Here is a 19,498-nt window from a genome sequence, read left to right as displayed (position 1 = left end):
AAATACTAAAAACCAAATTAAGTGGAAGATAGAGGGGGTGGAGAACAGAATTAAAGAACTCTAAAGTTCCTGAAATTTTCAGTGTGCTAAAGATAGTGATTAACTTAACAATGTTAGGTTGAGTATGCACATTGATAACATAAGAACACCCACTGAAGGAATATAATTAGAATGTATAACTTCCAAACCACTAGTGAGGCAAAAAAGGGAGTAAAGAAAACAACCAAAGTAAAAGAGGGCAGGGTAAGAGAATAAAGCAAATAAAACACATGGCAAAGGACAAAACAAAGGGGGAAAATATCCACAATAGGTCATAAGTAGAAGAAATGTAAACACGCTTAAGAAAAGACAAAGATTCTCAGATTGGATTTTTAAAAATCCAGCTGTATGTTGGTTACAAGAATGCATTCGGGCTTCCCTGGTGGCGCAGTGGTTGAGAGTCAGCCTGCCGATGCAGGGGACGCGGGTTCGTGCCCTGTCTGGGAGGATCCCACATGCCGCGGAGCGGCTGGGCCCGTGAGCCATGGCCGCTGAGCCTGCGCGTCCGGACCCTGTGCTCCGCAACGGGAGAGGCCACAAGAGTGAGAGGCCCGCGTACCGCAAAAAAAAAAAAAAAAGCATTAAGAATGCATTCAAAAGATAATGACACAGAAATGTTAAAAGGATGGGGGAAATATATTAGGCAAATAAAAAATGAAATAATGCAACAGTAATAGATTTTAGGCCAAAAAGCATTATTAGGGATAGATATAAGATATGATAAAAGAGACAGTTTCATCAGGAAGATATAATGAGCAGGACATATTTGTACCAACTGGAAACATTGCCTCCAAATATATAAGACAGAATTAAAAGGAGAAATGGACAAATCCACATAGTGGGAGATTTTGACACATCTTCCTCAGTAACGGATAGAGGAAGAAGACAAACTATTTGTAAAGCTATAGAAAATTTGAACAACGCAAAGATCATTTTTTCTTTCCATCTTTCCATACATCCATTCCTGGGCCTTGAAAGTTCCTCCTCCCTGTAGCTATACACTGAGTAGATTACCAAGCCTTGTGGATTCTCACTGTGCAGTGGGCTTGTTCCCTGCCAGTACACTCTCATCCTGGAGTTAGTTCTTTGGCTCAGGCTATAGTTGTCTTGCCTGAACCATTGTAATTGGTTCCTAATTGACCACCCTGTATTTATGGAGAACTGCCCGAATGACAAGTGGTTCAGTAGTTTTATGTTGACACTATACATTTTATCGTTGGATTAAGCCAGACCAAAGGTACTACAATATTTCAGGCCCAGTGGAGTCACTTTTACTGAACGGAGCTCTGGTGTGAAGCTATCAGCTATTTGGAGGGGTGGTAAAGACAAAATCCTGGGAAACTCCCTCTGGCTGGTATATTATTCCAGGCACACACAGTATCCTCTTTATGAGGAAACATTGGGAGGAAACATTCTGAAATCTGTACTTTGCTTATACAAGAGTTCGTATATATTTTATGGACACTAAATCATGTAACCAATATTTCCTCTTTGCTAAGGTCACTAGAGAACTCACAGCCAAATTTGCTGGCTACTTTTAACAAGTACATAGTCCCCCCTTATCCGCTGTTTTGCTTTCTATAGTTTTAGATACCTGTGGTCAACTATGGTAAGAAAATATTCAATGGAAAATTCTAGAAATGAACAATTCATAAGTTTTTTTTTTAAAGTAATTTAATATTTTATTTATTTATTTATTTTTGTCTGGGTTGGGTCTTTATTGCTGCGTGCAGGCTTTCTCTAGTTGCGGCAAGCAGGGGCTACTTTTCGTTGCGGTGCACAGGCTTCTCATTGCAGTGGCTTCTCTTGTTGTGGAGCTCAGGCTCCAGGCACGCGGGCTTCAGTAGTTGCAGTACGGCGGGCTCAGTAGTTGTGGCTCGTGGGCTCTAGGGCACAGGCTCAGTAGTTGTGGCACATGGATTTAGTTGCTCTGCAGCAAGTGGGATCATCCTGGACCAGGGCTCGAACCCGTGTCCCTGCATTGGCAGGTGGATTCTTAACCACTCTGCCACCAGGGAAGCCCAACAACTCATAAGTTTTAAATTGCACACTATTCTGAGTAGCTTGATGAAATCTTGTGCCGCCTGCTCTATTTCACCCAGGATCCCCAACCATTAATGTCATCCACTCCTTACATCCAACCATCAACACTGTCATGATCTCAATGATCATCTCAATAATCCAGTATCACCTGGAGCAGATGATCCTCATCAATACATCAGAAGGTCAATAGTAGCCTAACAATACATCACAATGTCAACTTTATTCACCTCACTTCATCTCATCACATAGAGGTTTTATCATCTCACATCATCATAAGAAGTGGGGTGAGTACAGTACAACAGGATATTTTGAGAGAGACCACATGTACATAATTTTTATTATAGTATATCATTATAATTGTTCTATTTTGTTATTGGTTATTGTTGTTAATCTCTTACTGTGCCTAATTTATTAAAGTTTATCATAAGTATGTATGTATAGGTAAACAGCACATATAGGGTTTAGTATTATCCATGGTTTCAAGCATCCAGTGGGGGTCTTGGAATGTATCCCCTGTGAGTAAGAGGGGGAGACTATTGTATTCAGAATAGTAATAGCCAATATGTATTGAATGCTTGCTCTGAACCAAGCACTGTTCCAAATGCTTTACATGTTAATCTATTTAACCCTCATCTCATTCCAATGAGATAGGACCATTATGATCCCCATTTAAAGATGAGGAAATTGAGGCCCAGAAAGATTACACAACTGGTCAAGGGTTTATAGCTAGTAAGATGGAAAGCTAGAATTTGAATCCAGGCAGTCTTTTTTCCAGAGTCCACACTCTTAACCACTATATGGTATTACCTCTTTAAGTTTTATGATATGCATGCCTGTGCTCTAATCATAACCCCTAGCTCTATTAATTTTCTATGCTTATACTGTTGCTTCTGGCCCAGATGTAGTAATAGGGTTTGGACTTACCTCTGGACAAAATATATGAAACAACAGTTTTTAAGACATTGGATATCAGACAACTCAAGATAGTGATTCCTAAGAGACAGGAAATAAGTGAAGTAAGCCCTATGATTGTCCCTGCTTACCTCCTGGAGAGGATTTCCAGGCCATGGTACCAAGAGAGTAAACCGAGGCAGAGCCCAGTAGTTTCCCTGAGTTCAGGAGATGGAGTGAGGAATCTGGGCAGGTCAAGGTGGTGAGTTCACAGGGAAGAATGCCTGAGGGAAGAGAGGTGCACAAAAAGGAAGCTGTGGCTATCTGCTGAGGGTCCCCCTTGAGTCTTCAGCATGCATGTGAGGAAACTACCTGAAGCCAGAAAAAGAACCATCCAAAAGAATTAGAAGGAACAATTCTTGGAGATCACACAGGTCCAGTTCCTGTTCCCAGCATTCAGAGTGGCAAGGCATATTTCACAAGGCATCAGATCAGCTTTGCCACAATAGTGGGGCAAAATTAGCCCTAGGCTAATTTAGTACTTTAGTTCCAACTAACAAAGCTTAAAAGCTCTTTCCAAAAAGCCAGAGGGCCCATATAGAAGGAACCATGATGAGAGGGAAAAAATCAGTCACTTTAAACTGACCGAGATAGGTAGAATGGATAGATAAGGACATTAAAATAGTTATAACTATATTCCACATGATCAAGAAGCTAGAGAAAAGAGTGAGCTTGTTAAATAGAGACATAGGCAATATAAAAAAGACCCAGGGACTTCCCTGGCAGTCCAGTGGTTAAGACTCCGTGCTTCCACTGTAGGGGGCATGGGTTCTATCCCTGGCTGGGGAACTAAGATCCTGCATACCACATGGAATGGCCAAAAATTTGAAAAAAAAAGACCCAACTTCCAGTAGTAACAAACACAGCCAGTGTCCATGTCCTGGTTTCTAAATACCATTCTCCAATAAAAGGAACCAACGTTCTTTAGAGAAATGGTTGATTGCAGATCTGGAACAGGGAAAACGCAAGATGATCCTAGAGCATAATGTAATAGTAGAAAGTAAGGAAGTGTTCAGAAAATGAAAGGATGGAGCATGTCAAAGAGACACAGAAATCAACCTGAAAAGGCATCCAATGGCCAAAGCTGGAACAATTTGACCAATAAAATAAATAACATAGTATTGGATTATAATCCAAAATATTAAATACATATACGTGAGTCCAAACTGATATTAACAAATAAATTGGGGAGAAAAGACAACTATTCCATATAGGAGAATTCTGAATAATATATGCAGATACTCCCCTTCATAGGAGGTAGAAGTTAATCGCTCCCCTCTCCTTGAGTGTGGCCTGAACTCAGTGATTTGCTTCTAAAGAACAGAGTATGGAAAGGGAAGAATAGTAACTTTACAGTAGGAAAATCTAGCAAAACTACCTTAACCAAGTGTTTAAAGATAACATCACCAATGATGTTGTGTGGATATCATGTGCCCTCTAATTTGATGTAATAAGGACCCTTCACCTCTATGTTATTCTTTCCCCAAACCCATAACCCCAGTCGAATCATGAGGAAAACATCAGACAAACCCAAATTAAGGATATTCTATAAAATACATGACCAGTGCTCTTCAAAACTTTCAAAGTCATTAAAAACAAGAAAAGAGTTAGAAACTGTAATGGGTCAGAAGAGAACGGCGACATAACAACTAAGTGAAATGTGATATCTTTAACTGGTTCCTGGAACAGAAAAAAAGACATTAATGGAAAACTGTTGAAATCTGAATAAAATGTGAAGTTAAGTTACTATTAATGTACCAATGTTGATATCAGTTTTGATAAGTGTACTATGGTAATGTAAGAAAATAACATTAGAAGAAACTGAAACTGGATGAGAGGCATATGGAATACTTTGAAAATTTTCTATGAATCTAAAATTATTCCAAAATTGAAAAGCTACTTAAGAAAACCCAAATCAAAATTCTAGGGATAGAAACTACAATGTTTGAGATTAAAAAAATACATAAAATGGGATAAAAATAGATTAGATATTTCAGAAGAAAGGATTAGTAATTTGGAGACACAGCAATAAAAACTACACAAAAAGACACAACAAGATGGACTTCCCTGGTGGAGCAGTGGTTAAGAATCTGCCTGCCAATGCAGGTGACATGGGTTCCATCCCTGGTCCAGGAAGATCCCACATACCACGGAGCAACTGAGCCTGTAGGCCACAACTACTGAGTCTGCGCTCTACAACCCGCGTGCCACAACTACTGAAGCCCACTTGCCTAGAGCCCATGCTCCAAAACGAGAAGCCACCACAATGAGAAGCCCGTGCACTGCAATGAAGAGTAGCTTCCACTCGCTGCAACTAGAGAAAGCCGGAAGCAGCAATGAAGACCCAACACAGCCAAAGATAATTAATTAATTAATTAATTTTAAAAAAAGACACAACAAGAGGAAAAAAAGACCGAACAAATTGAATAGAGCATCATTGAGTTAAGGAACAACTTCAAGTGGCCTAACATACATGTAATTGAAGACCCTAAAGGAAGTAGAGGCAAAAAAATTCTTTTGAAGAAATAAGTCATAAATTTTCCAAAAATGATGAAAACTTTAGGACCACAAATTCAAGAATCCCAGTGAACCCCAAGCAAAAGAAACATGAAGAAAACTATACCAGGTCATATCTTAATAAAACTGCTAAAGTCAGTGATAAAGAAAAGGTCTTAAGAGCAGCATGAGAGGAAACAGTACATACAGGGGAACAAAGATAAGAATTACAGCAGACTTTTCATCAAAAACAATGTAACCCAGAAAATAGTGAAGCAAAATCTTTAAGATACAGAAAGAAAAAAAAAAAAGAATTGTTAACTTATAATTTGAAAATATCTTTCAAAAACAAATGTGAAAATGGGGAAAGAATAGTCTTCAACAAATGGTGCAAGGAGAGCTGGCTATCCACATGCAAAAGAATGAAGGTGGGCACTTACCTCATACTATACACACCAACAAACTCAAAACGGATCGAAGACTTAAATATAAGAGCTAAAACTATAAAACTCTTGGGAGAAAACATAGGGGGAAATCTCCATGACTTTGTTTTTGGCAATGGTTTCTTAGCACAAGCAACCAAGGGAAAAAATAGATAAATTAGACTTCATCAAAATAAAAAACTTTTGTGCATCAAAGGACACTATCAAAAAAGTAAAAAAACAATCCATGGGAATTCCCTGGCAGTCCAGTTGTTAGGACTCTGCACTTCCACTGCAGGGAGCACTGGTTTGATCCCTGGTTGGGGAACTAAGATCCCACAAGCCGTGCAGCTTAGCCAAAAAATAAAATTAAAAAGTTTTTTTTTTAAAAGAAAAAGTAAAAATACAATCCACAAAATGGCAGAAAATATTTGCAAAGGATGTATCTGATCAGGGTTTAGTATCCAGAATATATAAAGAACTCTTACAACTCAACAACAAAAGGACAAATGACCTGGGACTTCCCTGGTGGCACAGTGGTTAAGAATCTGCCTGCCAATGCAGGGGACACGGGTTTGAGCCCTGGTCCGGGAAGATCCCACATGCCACGGAGCAACTAAGCCCGTGCGCCACAACTGCTGAGCCTGTGCTCTAGAGCCCGTGAGCCACAACTACTGAAGCCGGCGTGCCTAGAGCCTGTGCTCCGCAACAAGAGAAGCCACCACAATGAGAAGACTGTGCACTGCATCGAAGAGTAGCCCTGTTCGCTGCAACTAGAGAAAGCCCATGCACAGCAACAAAGAACCGACACAGACAAAAATAAATAAAATAAATAAATTAAAAAAGACAAATGACCCAAACATAATGGGCAAAAGACTTGAACTGACATTTCTCCAAAGAAGATACACACAAGGGCCAAAAAATACATGAAAAGATGCTCAGCATCATTAGTTATTAGGGACATGTGAATCAAAACCACAAGATACCACTTCATACTCATTAGGATGGATATAGTAAGAAATGAAAAGTGTTGGAGAGAATGTGGAAAAGTTGAATCCCTCACCTTGTACATTGTTGGTAGGAATGTAAAATGGTGCAGTTGTGGAAAACAGTCTAGTGGTTCCTCAATAAGTTAAACATATAATGCCATATTACCCAGCAATTCCATTCCTAGATATTACTCAGGAAAATTAAAAACAGATGTTTAGGGACTTCTCTGGTGGCGCAGTGGTTATGAATCCACCTGCCAATGCAGAGGACACGGGTTCAAGCCCTGGTCCAGGAAGATCCCACATGTTGCGGAGCAACTAAGCCCATGCACCACAACTACTGAGCCCGCGCGCCTAGAGCCCGTGCTCCACAACAAGAGAAGCCATGGCAATGAGAAGCCCGTGCACCACAATGAAAAGTAGCCCCCACTTGTTGCAACTAGAGAAAGCCCGCATGTAGCAACGAAGACCCAAGGCAGTTAAAAATAAATAAATTTATTAGGAAAAAACCAAAAAAGCAAGTGTTTAAACAAAAACTTGTACACACGTTTATAGCAGCACCATTTATAAGAGTCAAAAGGTGGAAACAACCTAAATATCCATCAGACATTTAAACACCAACAGATAAACAAGAAATGGTATATCAATACAACAGCCTGTTACTCAGCCCTAAAACGTAATGAAGTTCTGATGCACGCTACAACATGGATGAATCTTGAAAACATTATGCTAAGTGAAAAAAGCCAGACACAGTGGTCACATATTGCATGATTCCATTTATTTGAAATGTCCAGAATAGGCCAATCCACAGAGACAGGAAGTTGATTAGTGGTTGCCAGGGGCTAGGGGAAAGGGGGTGAATGGGGAGTGACTGTTCAATGGATACAACGTTTCCTTTTGGAGTGTTCTGGAACTAGATAGCAGTGATGATTGCACAACACTGTGAATGTGCTAAATGCCACTGAAATGTACACTTTAAAATGGCTAAAATGGTGAGTTTAATCAGGAATTTAAAGAAGCAATTTCCATAAGTCTATTCTTTCATTCATCTATCAGACATTTATTGAACAGCTCCAGGGAAGCTTTATTCCGGATGCAGGCAATACAGAGAAATCAGATGTGGTCTTGGCTTTCAAGTTCATGGGTTGGTAGGGGAGGAAAAACATTCTGCAGACAATTAAGTTCAATTAAGTGTTAGGGTTTCCTTCCCTTAAGAATGGGCATTGTATATAAAGCAGAAACTAACACACCATTGTAAAGCAATTATACCCCAATAAAGATGTTAAAAAAAAAAAAAAGAATGGGCATTGTACACTGTGGGGACTGCTTTGCCAAGAAGTGTGGGGTAGAGAATAGCAATGGTAAGGCTGAGGCTTGAGTGCTGAGTAGGAGTTTTCTAGGTGGATGGCAGCAAGGATGGATTCGAGACAGCGGGTGTGACTTGAGCAGGCTCAAAAAGCTGGCATCAAAAAGCCTCCGGTTTTCAGCAAACTCCAAACTAAATAGCACGTGTGCAGCAGCGCAGAGGATGGACTTCAGGACAGTGACGTGAGAGGTGGGTGACCACCCTGTCTGGTTGCAGTAGGTGATGCTAAGACATGTTAGGGGAATGACCTGGACTTGACTGCATGTGAGAGTCAAAGGAAGTATGATGCCAAGACTGGGCTACTTTGTTGGTAGTGGAAACTGCCAGTCCCTAAAGTGGGTCTGCAGGACATTCTGTTCTCAGGGGACGTGAAACTAGAATTTACACTCCCCCCCATCTTATGTATTCTACTATTTTTTAATGATTTTTTTTCTTTTTGTATTTATATTTGAGACCTACTTCCCTTTTCTTTGGGCTTCCTCTGTTTTCCTGTTTGAAATATGTTACTCTGGAAATGTCATCGCATAGTATAGTGGCATTTACAAGTGAAGTGTAAAGAATTTTCAGAACATCTAGAAACGCAAGTCTAGGGTTTAGGAATATAAGCCCTAACGATGTGATAGCGTTCATGCCTTCAGACACTGTGTCATAAATATAAACACACCCGGAAATTTGAGACAGCATAGAAGAGATAGTTGAGAACTTTATTAGGATTTATGTGCCCAGATTTTTTAAAATGTATATGAGAAATATTAAAAACACAAAACATAACACACTACTTGGGAAGAACATCTGGAAAAAATGAATGACAGAATGCCAACATTTACTTGTGAATACACAGTCTGGGAGAAGGACCAGGGGGCCTGGACACCCCAGGAAAACTTGGAAAAACCTTTGCACCACCTTCTCTGTCATAAATATGTTCCCCACAAACTGCATGTAAATCAGTTGTTGGTAAATCACATTTATCAAATGCAAGGGTGACCATTATTTTAAAGTTATCTTAAGAATGTACACTTTAGTAAAGGATATTATTACTAACGGAGTAATGGAAAAAAACCTCACTGGACCGAGAGAAATTCAAGGTCCTTCATTATTATCCTGGCTCTGCCACCAACTAGATGTGTGATTAGAGAAAATTCACTCAATCTCCCTGGGCCAATTTCCTTATCTAATCTGGGTTGTAACTCTGAATTTTCACTTATTAGATTCTTAAAGCAAGATACAGGGGTACTGGCCCACAGCCTAATATCTAGTTTCTTCTGAAAGGTGATACTGCAGGACAGAACTGAGGGCCCTTTTACATAAGAGGAGCCAGGGATGGCAAGGCCAGCAGGCCAGTTACCAATGCTTTACCAATGCTTTTGCTTTGTGTGTTTTGCCTCTTTATACTCCACTTTCTCATTCCCACAATCACCCTAACTGTGATGATAACAACTTTTGTTCCAAATTCTTTACAAAAGCTTGTTCCTTAGAGCTGTGCTCTGGGAGAGACTGACAGTCTAAGGTAGGAGCCCATTCCCAGTGGTCTCTCCACCTCTGGCCCTTTCCCTACCCCCACAAGGCCAGTACTGCCTAAGGGCAAGGGCTATACCCTCTGTGCCTAGTACAGGCCCAGGCCTAAAGAAGGAATTCAGTAAATGACTATTCACTGGATGTTTTTGAAGGAGCAAGCTAAGGCAGAGAGATGGGTCTGGTGAAATAACTGAATCCTAGGGGTGAACTTTTGGCTGCTTCTTTAAACATTTCTCAACTTCCCAAATTTTCTACAATGGGCAAAAATATATAGAAACCACAAGTATTAAACCCTCTTTTTCCAGGCTTTTAGTCAATGCCCTGGTTTCCCATAAATAATGTAAATTTTGTCCAGTTCTCCGATGTTTGGAACAGAACAAAGGTCACACATCTTTTAAGAGAAACAGCTAGTACAGTTTCCTAGTTCATTTTGCTTAAACAGCAAAGAAACAATGCATTTGTCTTTGTGGACAAATGCCGTCTAGCTCCAAGCAAGGACCCCTGCCAACTGGCTTCAGAAAATGCCATTTATCAACAGTGTTTAGGCACCACCTTGATTAATCTGCCATACAGGAAGTACAAAGCACATCTGTAAGCATTCTTTTGTCTTCTTAAGCAAAATAGGTTTAGGCCGTATTAACTTGAAAGAGGTAGAAGGCAATGGGTCAGGCCTTCCGCTGATTACTACCATGCTGTAGACTAATTCAGGAACTGTTCGGAAGACTGAAGAAACAAAGGAAATTACTCTCTGTTGAGTACTTACTACATGCCAGATATTGTGCTGGGCACCCCATATACATTATTGTAATGTAAGCCTCACATCTAACAATCACTATCTAACATACTATATTTTCACTCATTTATCTTATTTCTTGTCTGTCTCCCCCACTTAAATGTAAGCTCATAAGAAGAAACATTTTTTTTGTCTTGTTCACTGCTGTATCCTCAGTGTCTACAACAGGGTCAGATACATATAAACAATCAATAAATATTTGTTGAATGAACAAAGTGAACATCTCCATGAGACAGGTTTTATTATTCTCCTTTTATGGATGAGTAACCTGAAGTGCTCCAGTGGTGCAAATGAACTGCCCAAAGTCCCATGGCTTGTTAAGGAGCAGGACAAACCCCAGTCTCACTCCTTTGTTCTTTCTATAGACCAAGAGACTTAGACCTTGAAAAACTTTTCCAGCTTGACAAATCTGTAACCTAGATGCCTATAAAACATGTATTTACTTTGGGTACTCATTTGAAAATCTGAAATTTCACCGAGGAGATATATTTGGCATTTTAATGGTAAACATTTTGCTAAAATAACAATGAAAGACACATTTTCCCAACAGAACAATTTCATCTATGGATAGACAGGAATTATCTACATCATTTCATACTTGAAAATCCTGTGAATAATTACTCTTCAGATATAAATAAAAGCACAGTAATTCTGGACACCAACAAAAACATTTGCAAACCTTCGAGTTTCCTAAGTTACATCATTAAGATGACTATTGATATTCATGTGGTATTCTCAGTGTGGAATATCAAATACTCCCATGTACATCCGTGTTGAGTGTCCCAGCATGGGAAGAGGTAGACTCGGCACATCGAAAGCCATTCCTATCCTAAAGAAATTATATGGGAAGCTCAAGGATTCTTCAGAGAATCAGTTGTAATAAAATCCATCTCAAGAATATTCATTTTGTATGAGACAATGCAAGAATGAGGTTAATTTTACCCAGGAGAATACTTCAAATCCTTTCCATTTGTCAGAATATACTTGATCCATATGTGCTCCTTTACCTCCCTAGGACCACATAACAGGAACATGCCGTCTGTGGTGTCTTCTCATATCACTTGGGATTTTTGTAGGGATTCTGGTCCCCTTCTCCTTCGGGGAAGGCCCCTTTCCCTTCTGTCCCACTCCTGCTACCAATACAATAGTATCATACAGTCTCCATGTGGACCCAGCCAGTTAATTGTTCCTGGACCAAACTAATGGTTTGGCCCCATTCTCTCCATTGCCAACTTTTGGTGCTATTGTTTTATTCTGATAATAAAAGTATTAATATTTTAGAAAAATATTTTTGGATTTATGTATATAATTTTGTATGTCACTCTTTTCACTTATAAGTATTTTGCCATGCTGTTTTAACACTTCACAAACATTAATTATAATGACCGCATAATAGTCTACTGTATCATCATAGTGTAATTTACTTAACCAATTTTCTACTGTTGGACTTCTGGATTGTTAAAGCATAAACTCTGCCCACATTTCAGACTATTTCTTTCTTTTTTTTTTTTTTTTTTTTGCGGTACGCGCGCCTCTCACTGTTGTGTGGCCTCTCCCGTTGCGGAGCCCAGGCTCCGGACGCGCAGGCTCAGCGGCCATGGCTCACGGGCCCAGCAGCTCCGCGGCATGTGGGATCTTCCCAGACCAGGGCACGAACCCATGTCCCCTGCATCGGCAGGCGGACTCTCAACCACTGCGCCACCAGGGAAGCCCCAGACTATTTCTTTAGGACAGATTCCCAGAAGTAAAATTAGAGGATCAGAAGTTATAAACATTTTTAAAGCTCCTGATAGATATTGCCAAATTGCTTTTCAGAAAGCTGTTGCCAATTTACACTTGCAACATTGCCAGCGTGTTTTTCTACCAATACAGATTGGTCTAAAGAATAATAAAATTTAAGTGGAACATATAGTCCCTAAATTATTAATGCAGCTGGAGAGGCATCATGACCACAGCAGAGAGGCCTGTGGCAAACGTCATACCTTTTTCCAGGTATGCAATTAACAATGAGTTAGTGTGAGCACATGGAACAGAAGTTTTGCAAGAGTGAACAGCAATATAATTAGATTTCAGACTGTCAAATCTAAGGCTTGTGTCTGCTTTGTCTGTTGCTGTACCCTAGCACATAGGACAGTGCCTGGCACATAGAGCCACTCGATAAAAATTTGCTGAATTAACACAGAATCTCCTTTCAGATGCAGTTTTTCAGCAGCTGTAGGATTTAGCCACTCCTGGATTCAAAGGAAACATGACTGGCTGGATTAAACATCCTTGCAAAGGTCTGTTCAATCCTGAGATTCTATTTCAACTTTGGAAAATCAGTTTAAGTGAAGGTGACACAATATGGCACTCTTTAGGAGAAAAACAAGTAAACATATCTAAAAGAACATAGCTTGGTACCAGTTGCCAATATATATATATATATATATAATTTTTTTACAAGCATGCAAAAAAATATAATTCAATGAGTTTTGTCACCTCCATAGTAGTCACTTTCATAGGTGATAACAAACTTATTCAAATGCTGTTCATGGTCAAGGCAATTTTGAAATTACCTTCAGTTCATTCTGTTATCACTGGTTGTAACTTGGCACCATTTTCAGTATTGCCAATTTTTTTTGGAAATATTACAAGGGCAAAATATAGGTAGTAGTTTGTGTACTATAATTTTTAGCCGAGAACAGCACAAAACTTATTTTGTGAATCAGAATATGGTCAAGGTAATACAGTCAATCATTCAGCTCTAGTTCACGCTCCTGGCACCATAAAGACTACCTTCAGTATTCCACAATTTCTAGAGTAGTAAATTGTCAGACACTGCCAGATCAGTTTGGCATTAACAATGTTACTGATGGATCAATCGTCTGTCATTTTTATATACACATTTTATATACATTAGACCAGGGGTCAGCAAACTATGGTCCATGGACCAAATCTGGCCCACCATCTGGTTTTCTATGAACTTACCGCAAGCTAAGAATTTTTTTAATATTCTCAGTGGTTTGAAAAAAATATTTTGTGACATGTGAAAACTATATGAAATTTAAATCCCCGTATCCATAAATGAAGTCTCATTAGGACACAGCCATGCTCATGTTTCCATATTAGCTATGTCTGGTTTTGCATTAAAATGTTGAGAAATTACAATAGCCACTGTATGGCCCACACAGCCTAAGACATTTCCTTTACAGAAGAAGTTTGCTGACCTCTTCACTAAATGCAAGTGGGACCTAAGAAGTACTGAAGTTTCCCACTACAGATTTTTTGTTTCTGGATATTAATACTAGGAGAAGGGTGATGCAACTGGGACAGTATTTGCAAGGATCTGATAAGACAGAGACTAGAGAAGATAAATATGAGTGTTGCCTCAAATAGGATGTCAAAGCCTGGCAGAATCTGAGGGGTCTGATCCAACTAAGGAGTTAGAGAACACAGGGTTACATATACAATCCCAGCAGCAAAGAAGACTCTTATTGAGCCACATAGGACCCTGGTGACCAATCCCAAGGAGCCTAGTGAGACTTGCTGGCAATGAGGTCTGTAAACGGCAGGCTGGCTGATCAGTAGATGTGATACAGCGACAGTTCCCAATAGTACCCCACTCCTGTACTAGATATCCTCAAGTCATTTAGCATCCAGATTTATCCGGGCACCTCCAAAGTCTGAACTCTAAGAAATGGATCTGAAAGGAAGACTCTGGAAAGCAGGCCCCATGTACACATTCTTCCCAAACAATAACATTTCAGTGAGAACTCAGAGCCAGGGGCAGAATTCAGAAGACTGCAGAACTATCCACGTTTTTCAGAATCAAAGATTGGTGAATACTTTACTCTTTCTGTTTTTGATCATTACCAGTGGGACAGGTGGAAGGTGGGATGATGGGTGGAGAATGGACTGGATAAACTCAATGATGAAATGATCTGCCCTGGAAAGTGTTTATTCCTCCCAGACTTCCAGCTGTAGTGTATAACATTCCATGTGGATTTTGAACCAGAATGGGGAAGGGGAAGGTCAGCCTGAAACCCAGAGAGATTCCTTGACTGCGTGTTTAGCTTGAGAATTATGGTCAAGGTTTGCAGATGGCCAGCTCTCTTCCTGACACCCTACAGAGAGCCAGGCTTCATCTCTTATGGTTAGATGGAGCTTCTCCTGCCAGGGAAAATACAGTTGCTGGGAGAGTGAGATTTGCATATTATATCTCTGAAAAACTTTCATAACTCCTGAGTACTAGAGGTAACCAAATTGCCTCAAGAAACTGGTAATACTGGCTGCCTCTGGGGAGTGGAACCCCTGGTGGCTAAGGGTGAGAGGGAGCTTTTTTGTTCCTTCGCAGTGTGCCCCTTATATATGAAGGCAATCTGGCGCCAGGGATGGAGCAATTTCTTTACTCACGACTATAGGGCTGGGAATTCCCTGGCGGTCCAGTGGTTAGGGCTCTGTGCTCTCACTGCTGAAGGCCTGGGTTCAGTTCCTAGTTGGGGAACTAAGATCCCACAAGCTGCGTGGCACTGCCAAAAAAACCCCCCACAAAACAAACAAAAGACTATAGGGCTGAAGTGGGGAGCTGGAAGAGGGATCTAAAAATCAGAAGAGAGAAAAGTTGCAGTTGAGTGGGAAACCATGACCAAAAGGGGAATTCAAGGTAAGCATACCAAAGTGGCCAAAATCAGCTATTGGAGGGTGTGGTCCAGAACCAGAAAACAAAGCCCAGGGAAACAGAAGAGCAAGAGCAAACTGGAGAATAAACTGAGTGATATCTGAGAAAAGTCAAGGACAAGGGCCTAGGGCATGATGGGTGAAACCCTGAGATTATAGGATCAAAAAGCTCAAGAGGCCTAGGCAGCAAGGTGCAGGCCGGGCAAAATTCATGTCAGAAATAAAACAGATTTGGCAGGTAGACAGATAAGGGGTACTGTTACATGAGAACTCTCTTGTCTGAGGACAGTCTTTTGAGATTATGCTCTAAACTGGTGTGTAGAGATTCTGAGCAGCCATGTGTGAATGGTTTGCTCTGCGTGAATATTTTTACTTCCCTCCAAACTTGAGGCTTCCTAGGGTTTATTATCATCTTATTGAATATTTTCTGAGAAGCCTTGCAAATGCGCAATGGGTTCAGGTAGTGCAGTTCAACCTGACTACCGCCCAGGACATGATCTAAGGTAATAAGGTAAGTCCTTTTCATTACAGCTACTTGTAACAATTTGAATTCACCCTCCTGATTACCTGCTTCTGGTTGCTTTGCGTCCAAACCCTGTCTGGGACAACATGGCTTCCAGTATCCTACTCTCCAACATGGTCTTGGTCCAGCACCTTTGGCAGGGTCACTCCAGCCCTGTTTACAGGACAGGGATAAATCCAGAAATAAGTTCTCTCAGGACCTCTGTGTTATCACAGATTGGAAATAATGCCTGTAGGTACTGTTGTGGGAACCTGGCCTGGGCATAGGGGCATACAATTCTGCAACAATTACCCCCTGGGCTGAGCAAGGATTAATATTAGTTCAGTCACCAAGTGGCCAGCTGTGGCGGCTTTCTTCCAGAAGTGCAGTGTCCCTGTTGCAAAGGCCTTATGGGGAGCCCAGGGCCTTATCCGATGTAGGAAGATGTAATGGTCCTGAGATGGAATGTCTAGAAATTGCTAAGTAGGCAGACGTCTGTGAGCTGTTGCTTGGTTTGACAGCTTTCCTGAACAATATCTTTTATTTGTGAGATAAGGTCTAAGTTTCAGAGTGCCTCAAAGCTGACAGGTATTAGTGGGAAACTTGTAATTTTTTGAAGGTGATAGTGAAAAGAACTAAAAACAGCTGTGTTGAATAAATGTTGGGCCTCTACTATCAACCAATACTGTTTACTAACTTACCAGTTAAATAATAGGAATGTAAGAATCCTTGGGTTAAAACATAGACATTGGCCAATCCTGTGAAATGCTGTTACTAACCATTCCCCCCACCCAACACACACACACACACACACACACACACACACACACACACAGACACACTCCTCCACCAGGCATTCTGAGATGTTTCCAGTCTATGTGGTATTACTTGGAACCCAATTGGGAAAAGTTCCATTCCATAAATCCTGGCAGAGAGCCAGAAAGAGATAAAGGAGTCTCAACTAGGAAAGACTGCTTTTTTGAAGGTTTGATGAGAAACTTAGATAATCAAATAAGTAGGCTGTTATATAAACCTATCCACAGACTCAGGGGAAGCAATTTATAAACTACTAGCATAGAGTTGGGGGCGGAGAGAGGAAGCAAGTCATCCCAGATTATTTATCTTCTGTATAACACCATTATCTTCCTCTTTGGCCTTTGCTATTTCAGCCAATAGTGCCCTCATTGTCCTACTGACGGAGGTTCAGAGCCTCATGCTGTTCTACCCGCCTGGGAAGCATGCCCTCATTTCCTAGCCTCCTTGTCCCATCCTTCCTTACGGATCCAGTCCAGGAACTACCTCATCCATGGAGTCCACCCAGCCCTTGGTGACCTTATTTCATAATATCACACTGTCAATGCTCAGCAGTGTTCTAAACACTGCAGGTGCTCAAAAAACACACCTGACAAGGTTGATATTAGTTACTAGAAACAGGCTGCTGTGTGGGAATCAGCACGTAGGCAGCAGACTCCCTTAATTCAAGGTCTAGAGTGTCACCTCGTCTTCCTCCTCACATATCACAGCCTGGACCTTAGTGCCCTGGTTTCTATTTTCCAGGACCAGATCCTCCTCCTCCATCAGAGGGGATACACCCAAATGAGGGGGGGGCGGGGTTCCAAAGCACAAGACTAGAATGAAACAAACCCAGCACTTCTGTGAGGGGTAGGTCTGTGAGAAGGTCAGGATGGGTGGCCAACCCCTGAGTTCTGAGGGGCTCCCACTGAGTCATTTGGGAGGGATCGGCCCTTAGCATTGCTCACTATGTCAGTACGCCACTGTCTCCTGTACCATACCTCAGGCCCTGACTGTGAAGCAGGCTGGAACTGTAGGCCTTCTTTTGGGATCCTCCCAGCAGAGTATGCCTCCCTGGGCACAGAGAGAGAGATTCCAAGAGGTCCTGCTCCCACTTTTCATTCGTATGATCCCCTGAGGCAGAATACTGAGAACAAAGGAAGAGGACAGTCACAACAAGCTAAGGTCTGGACAGTGAAGAAAAAACTTGGTAAGGAAAAAAAAAAGAAAAAAGAAAAATCAAGCACAAGCAAGTACCAGAAGCCAACAGCCAGAAGTTCTTCAAAGTTGTGGAGAACAGCAAGGAAGATGGCCCAAGAGTCCAGCAAAGAGTAAGTTGCAGGGCCATGACATGTAGAGAGGAGTCGTAAAGAAGCTGAAAATAGATGAGCGGCAAATGAAGGTGCCTAACCTTGAGGCAGCTTTCTAGTTTGGGTTCAGCTACCCCAGATTCCTTTCACCACGGTGTGAACCAATCCTGAGCCGCCCTGCTGGGAAGGCTTGTTGAAGATGAAGTCTGCAGCAGCTGGCTGGCAGGAGGGATTTGGGGATGGGATACAGGCAGAGGCATTTCCCCACCAGCTTCGCACTGGAGATGACTCCATGGTTCAGAATTTGTTACTTTTTCCCTCACACATGAGCTATTTTTCCTAGTTTCCTTTGAATGATCAGACCGAAAGTCAAGTTTTCGAGGTTTAGGCTCATCCTTCAAAATACCCGATATAACTTTTGCAGATACCTTCCTCATATTCAAGTTTTCTTTCAGAATGAGCCTAACGGTTTCTTTATCTAAATTTAACTCTTCAGCCATCATCCTCACAGTTAACTGCCTATTCGAACAAACCAAGTCCTTGACCTTCTGGATATTTTCATCCGTCCGGTGGGTGACTGGACGACCACTTCGGGCATCATCTCGAATGTCTTCCCGCCCTTCTTTAAACCTTTTATGCCAGTCGAAAACTCTGGCCCTTGACATGACTTCATCCCCATAAGCTTCTTTTAAAAGATGGTGGGTTTCACTTGCAGACTTGTTCAATTTCACGCAGAATTTGATACTAATCCTTTGTTCTAGATATCGGTCACTCATTTTGGCACTCAAATAACACAGGAACGTTAAAATGCCACGAGTGTGAGGGGAAGACAGAGGGACCAATCTCTATAGGACTGCAGGTGGAATCATGTCGCTATTCTTGCTCCTCTGAAGCCTCATCAGGGAAGAGTAATTGCTTTTCTGAGTTTCAGCCCCTCGGCTTCCAATCTAGAAGCTAACGGGGCCAAAGAGTAGCTGCAAAGCTGGGGAAAATGAAAGCTCCTAGAACCCACGTCTGCGTCCAACTCCGCGGCACGGAGATCTGCTGGGGGTGTGAAAACCAGTTACTGAGGCCGTCCCGTTCCGCGGCCCTTAAGAGTCTATGGCGATTTCCGCAATAAAAGCCTATGTGGTGTTAATTTAAGCAAGCAAGAAGCGATGCACCGGTGATGTAACGTGCAAGCTCGCCCCAGTCCTGCATAAACCCGCGCACGCGAAACCTACCGGAGCTGCCCCGGAATCCGAGGCTCTAGAGGCCGGGAGACACGCCCGCACGCGCCATTCCCTCCACTCTCGGGGTAGGCCGTGCGCAGGCGCACTGCGGCAGCCTGGGCCAGGCCCCGCCTCCGCCTCCGCCTCGTCACACCCGAGCAGGCGCGCTTCCTTGCGCGTGCCCGCCTGCGGAGAAGTCGGCGGAAAGGAGGGGGCGGGGGAGGAAGGCTGAGGGAAGAGAGGGCACCCACGGGCGCCAGGGTGCATTGTGGGAAGGAGGCGGCAGCGTCCCGGGCGGGCGGGAGGTGCACCAGCGGCGGCGGCGGCGGTAAATCCTCCCGGCCGCTCACAGCACTGTCGAGCCGCATCCCCAGCCCGGCCTCGGACCGCGGCGCCCCTCCTGCCCCTCGCGG

At 42.1% G+C, this 19,498-nt stretch overlaps 1 protein-coding gene across 1 annotated transcript; it reads right to left on the bottom strand.

Annotated features, from left to right (window-relative positions):
- Positions 1-363: 363 nt before the first annotated feature.
- GVQW3 (GVQW motif containing 3) lies at positions 364-19,415 on the bottom strand. The gene is made up of 2 exons (XM_089915327.1): positions 3,126-19,415; positions 364-2,015 (listed from the first exon to the last, which is right to left on the bottom strand). The coding sequence occupies exon 1, from the start codon at positions 18,648-18,650 to the stop codon at positions 18,021-18,023; it is 630 nt and encodes a 209-aa protein (XP_089771453.1). The 5' UTR covers positions 18,651-19,415; the 3' UTR covers positions 364-2,015; positions 3,126-18,020.
- Between the last annotated feature and the right edge of the window lie 83 nt (positions 19,416-19,498).

The sequence above is a fragment of the Delphinapterus leucas genome, chromosome 7, assembly GCF_059928025.1.
Source record: "Delphinapterus leucas isolate spDelLeu-1000000601 "Yukka" chromosome 7, BTC_Dleu_Yukka2, whole genome shotgun sequence".
Lineage (NCBI taxonomy): Eukaryota > Metazoa > Chordata > Mammalia > Artiodactyla > Monodontidae > Delphinapterus > Delphinapterus leucas.
This window is presented reverse-complemented; position numbering and strand designations above follow the sequence as displayed.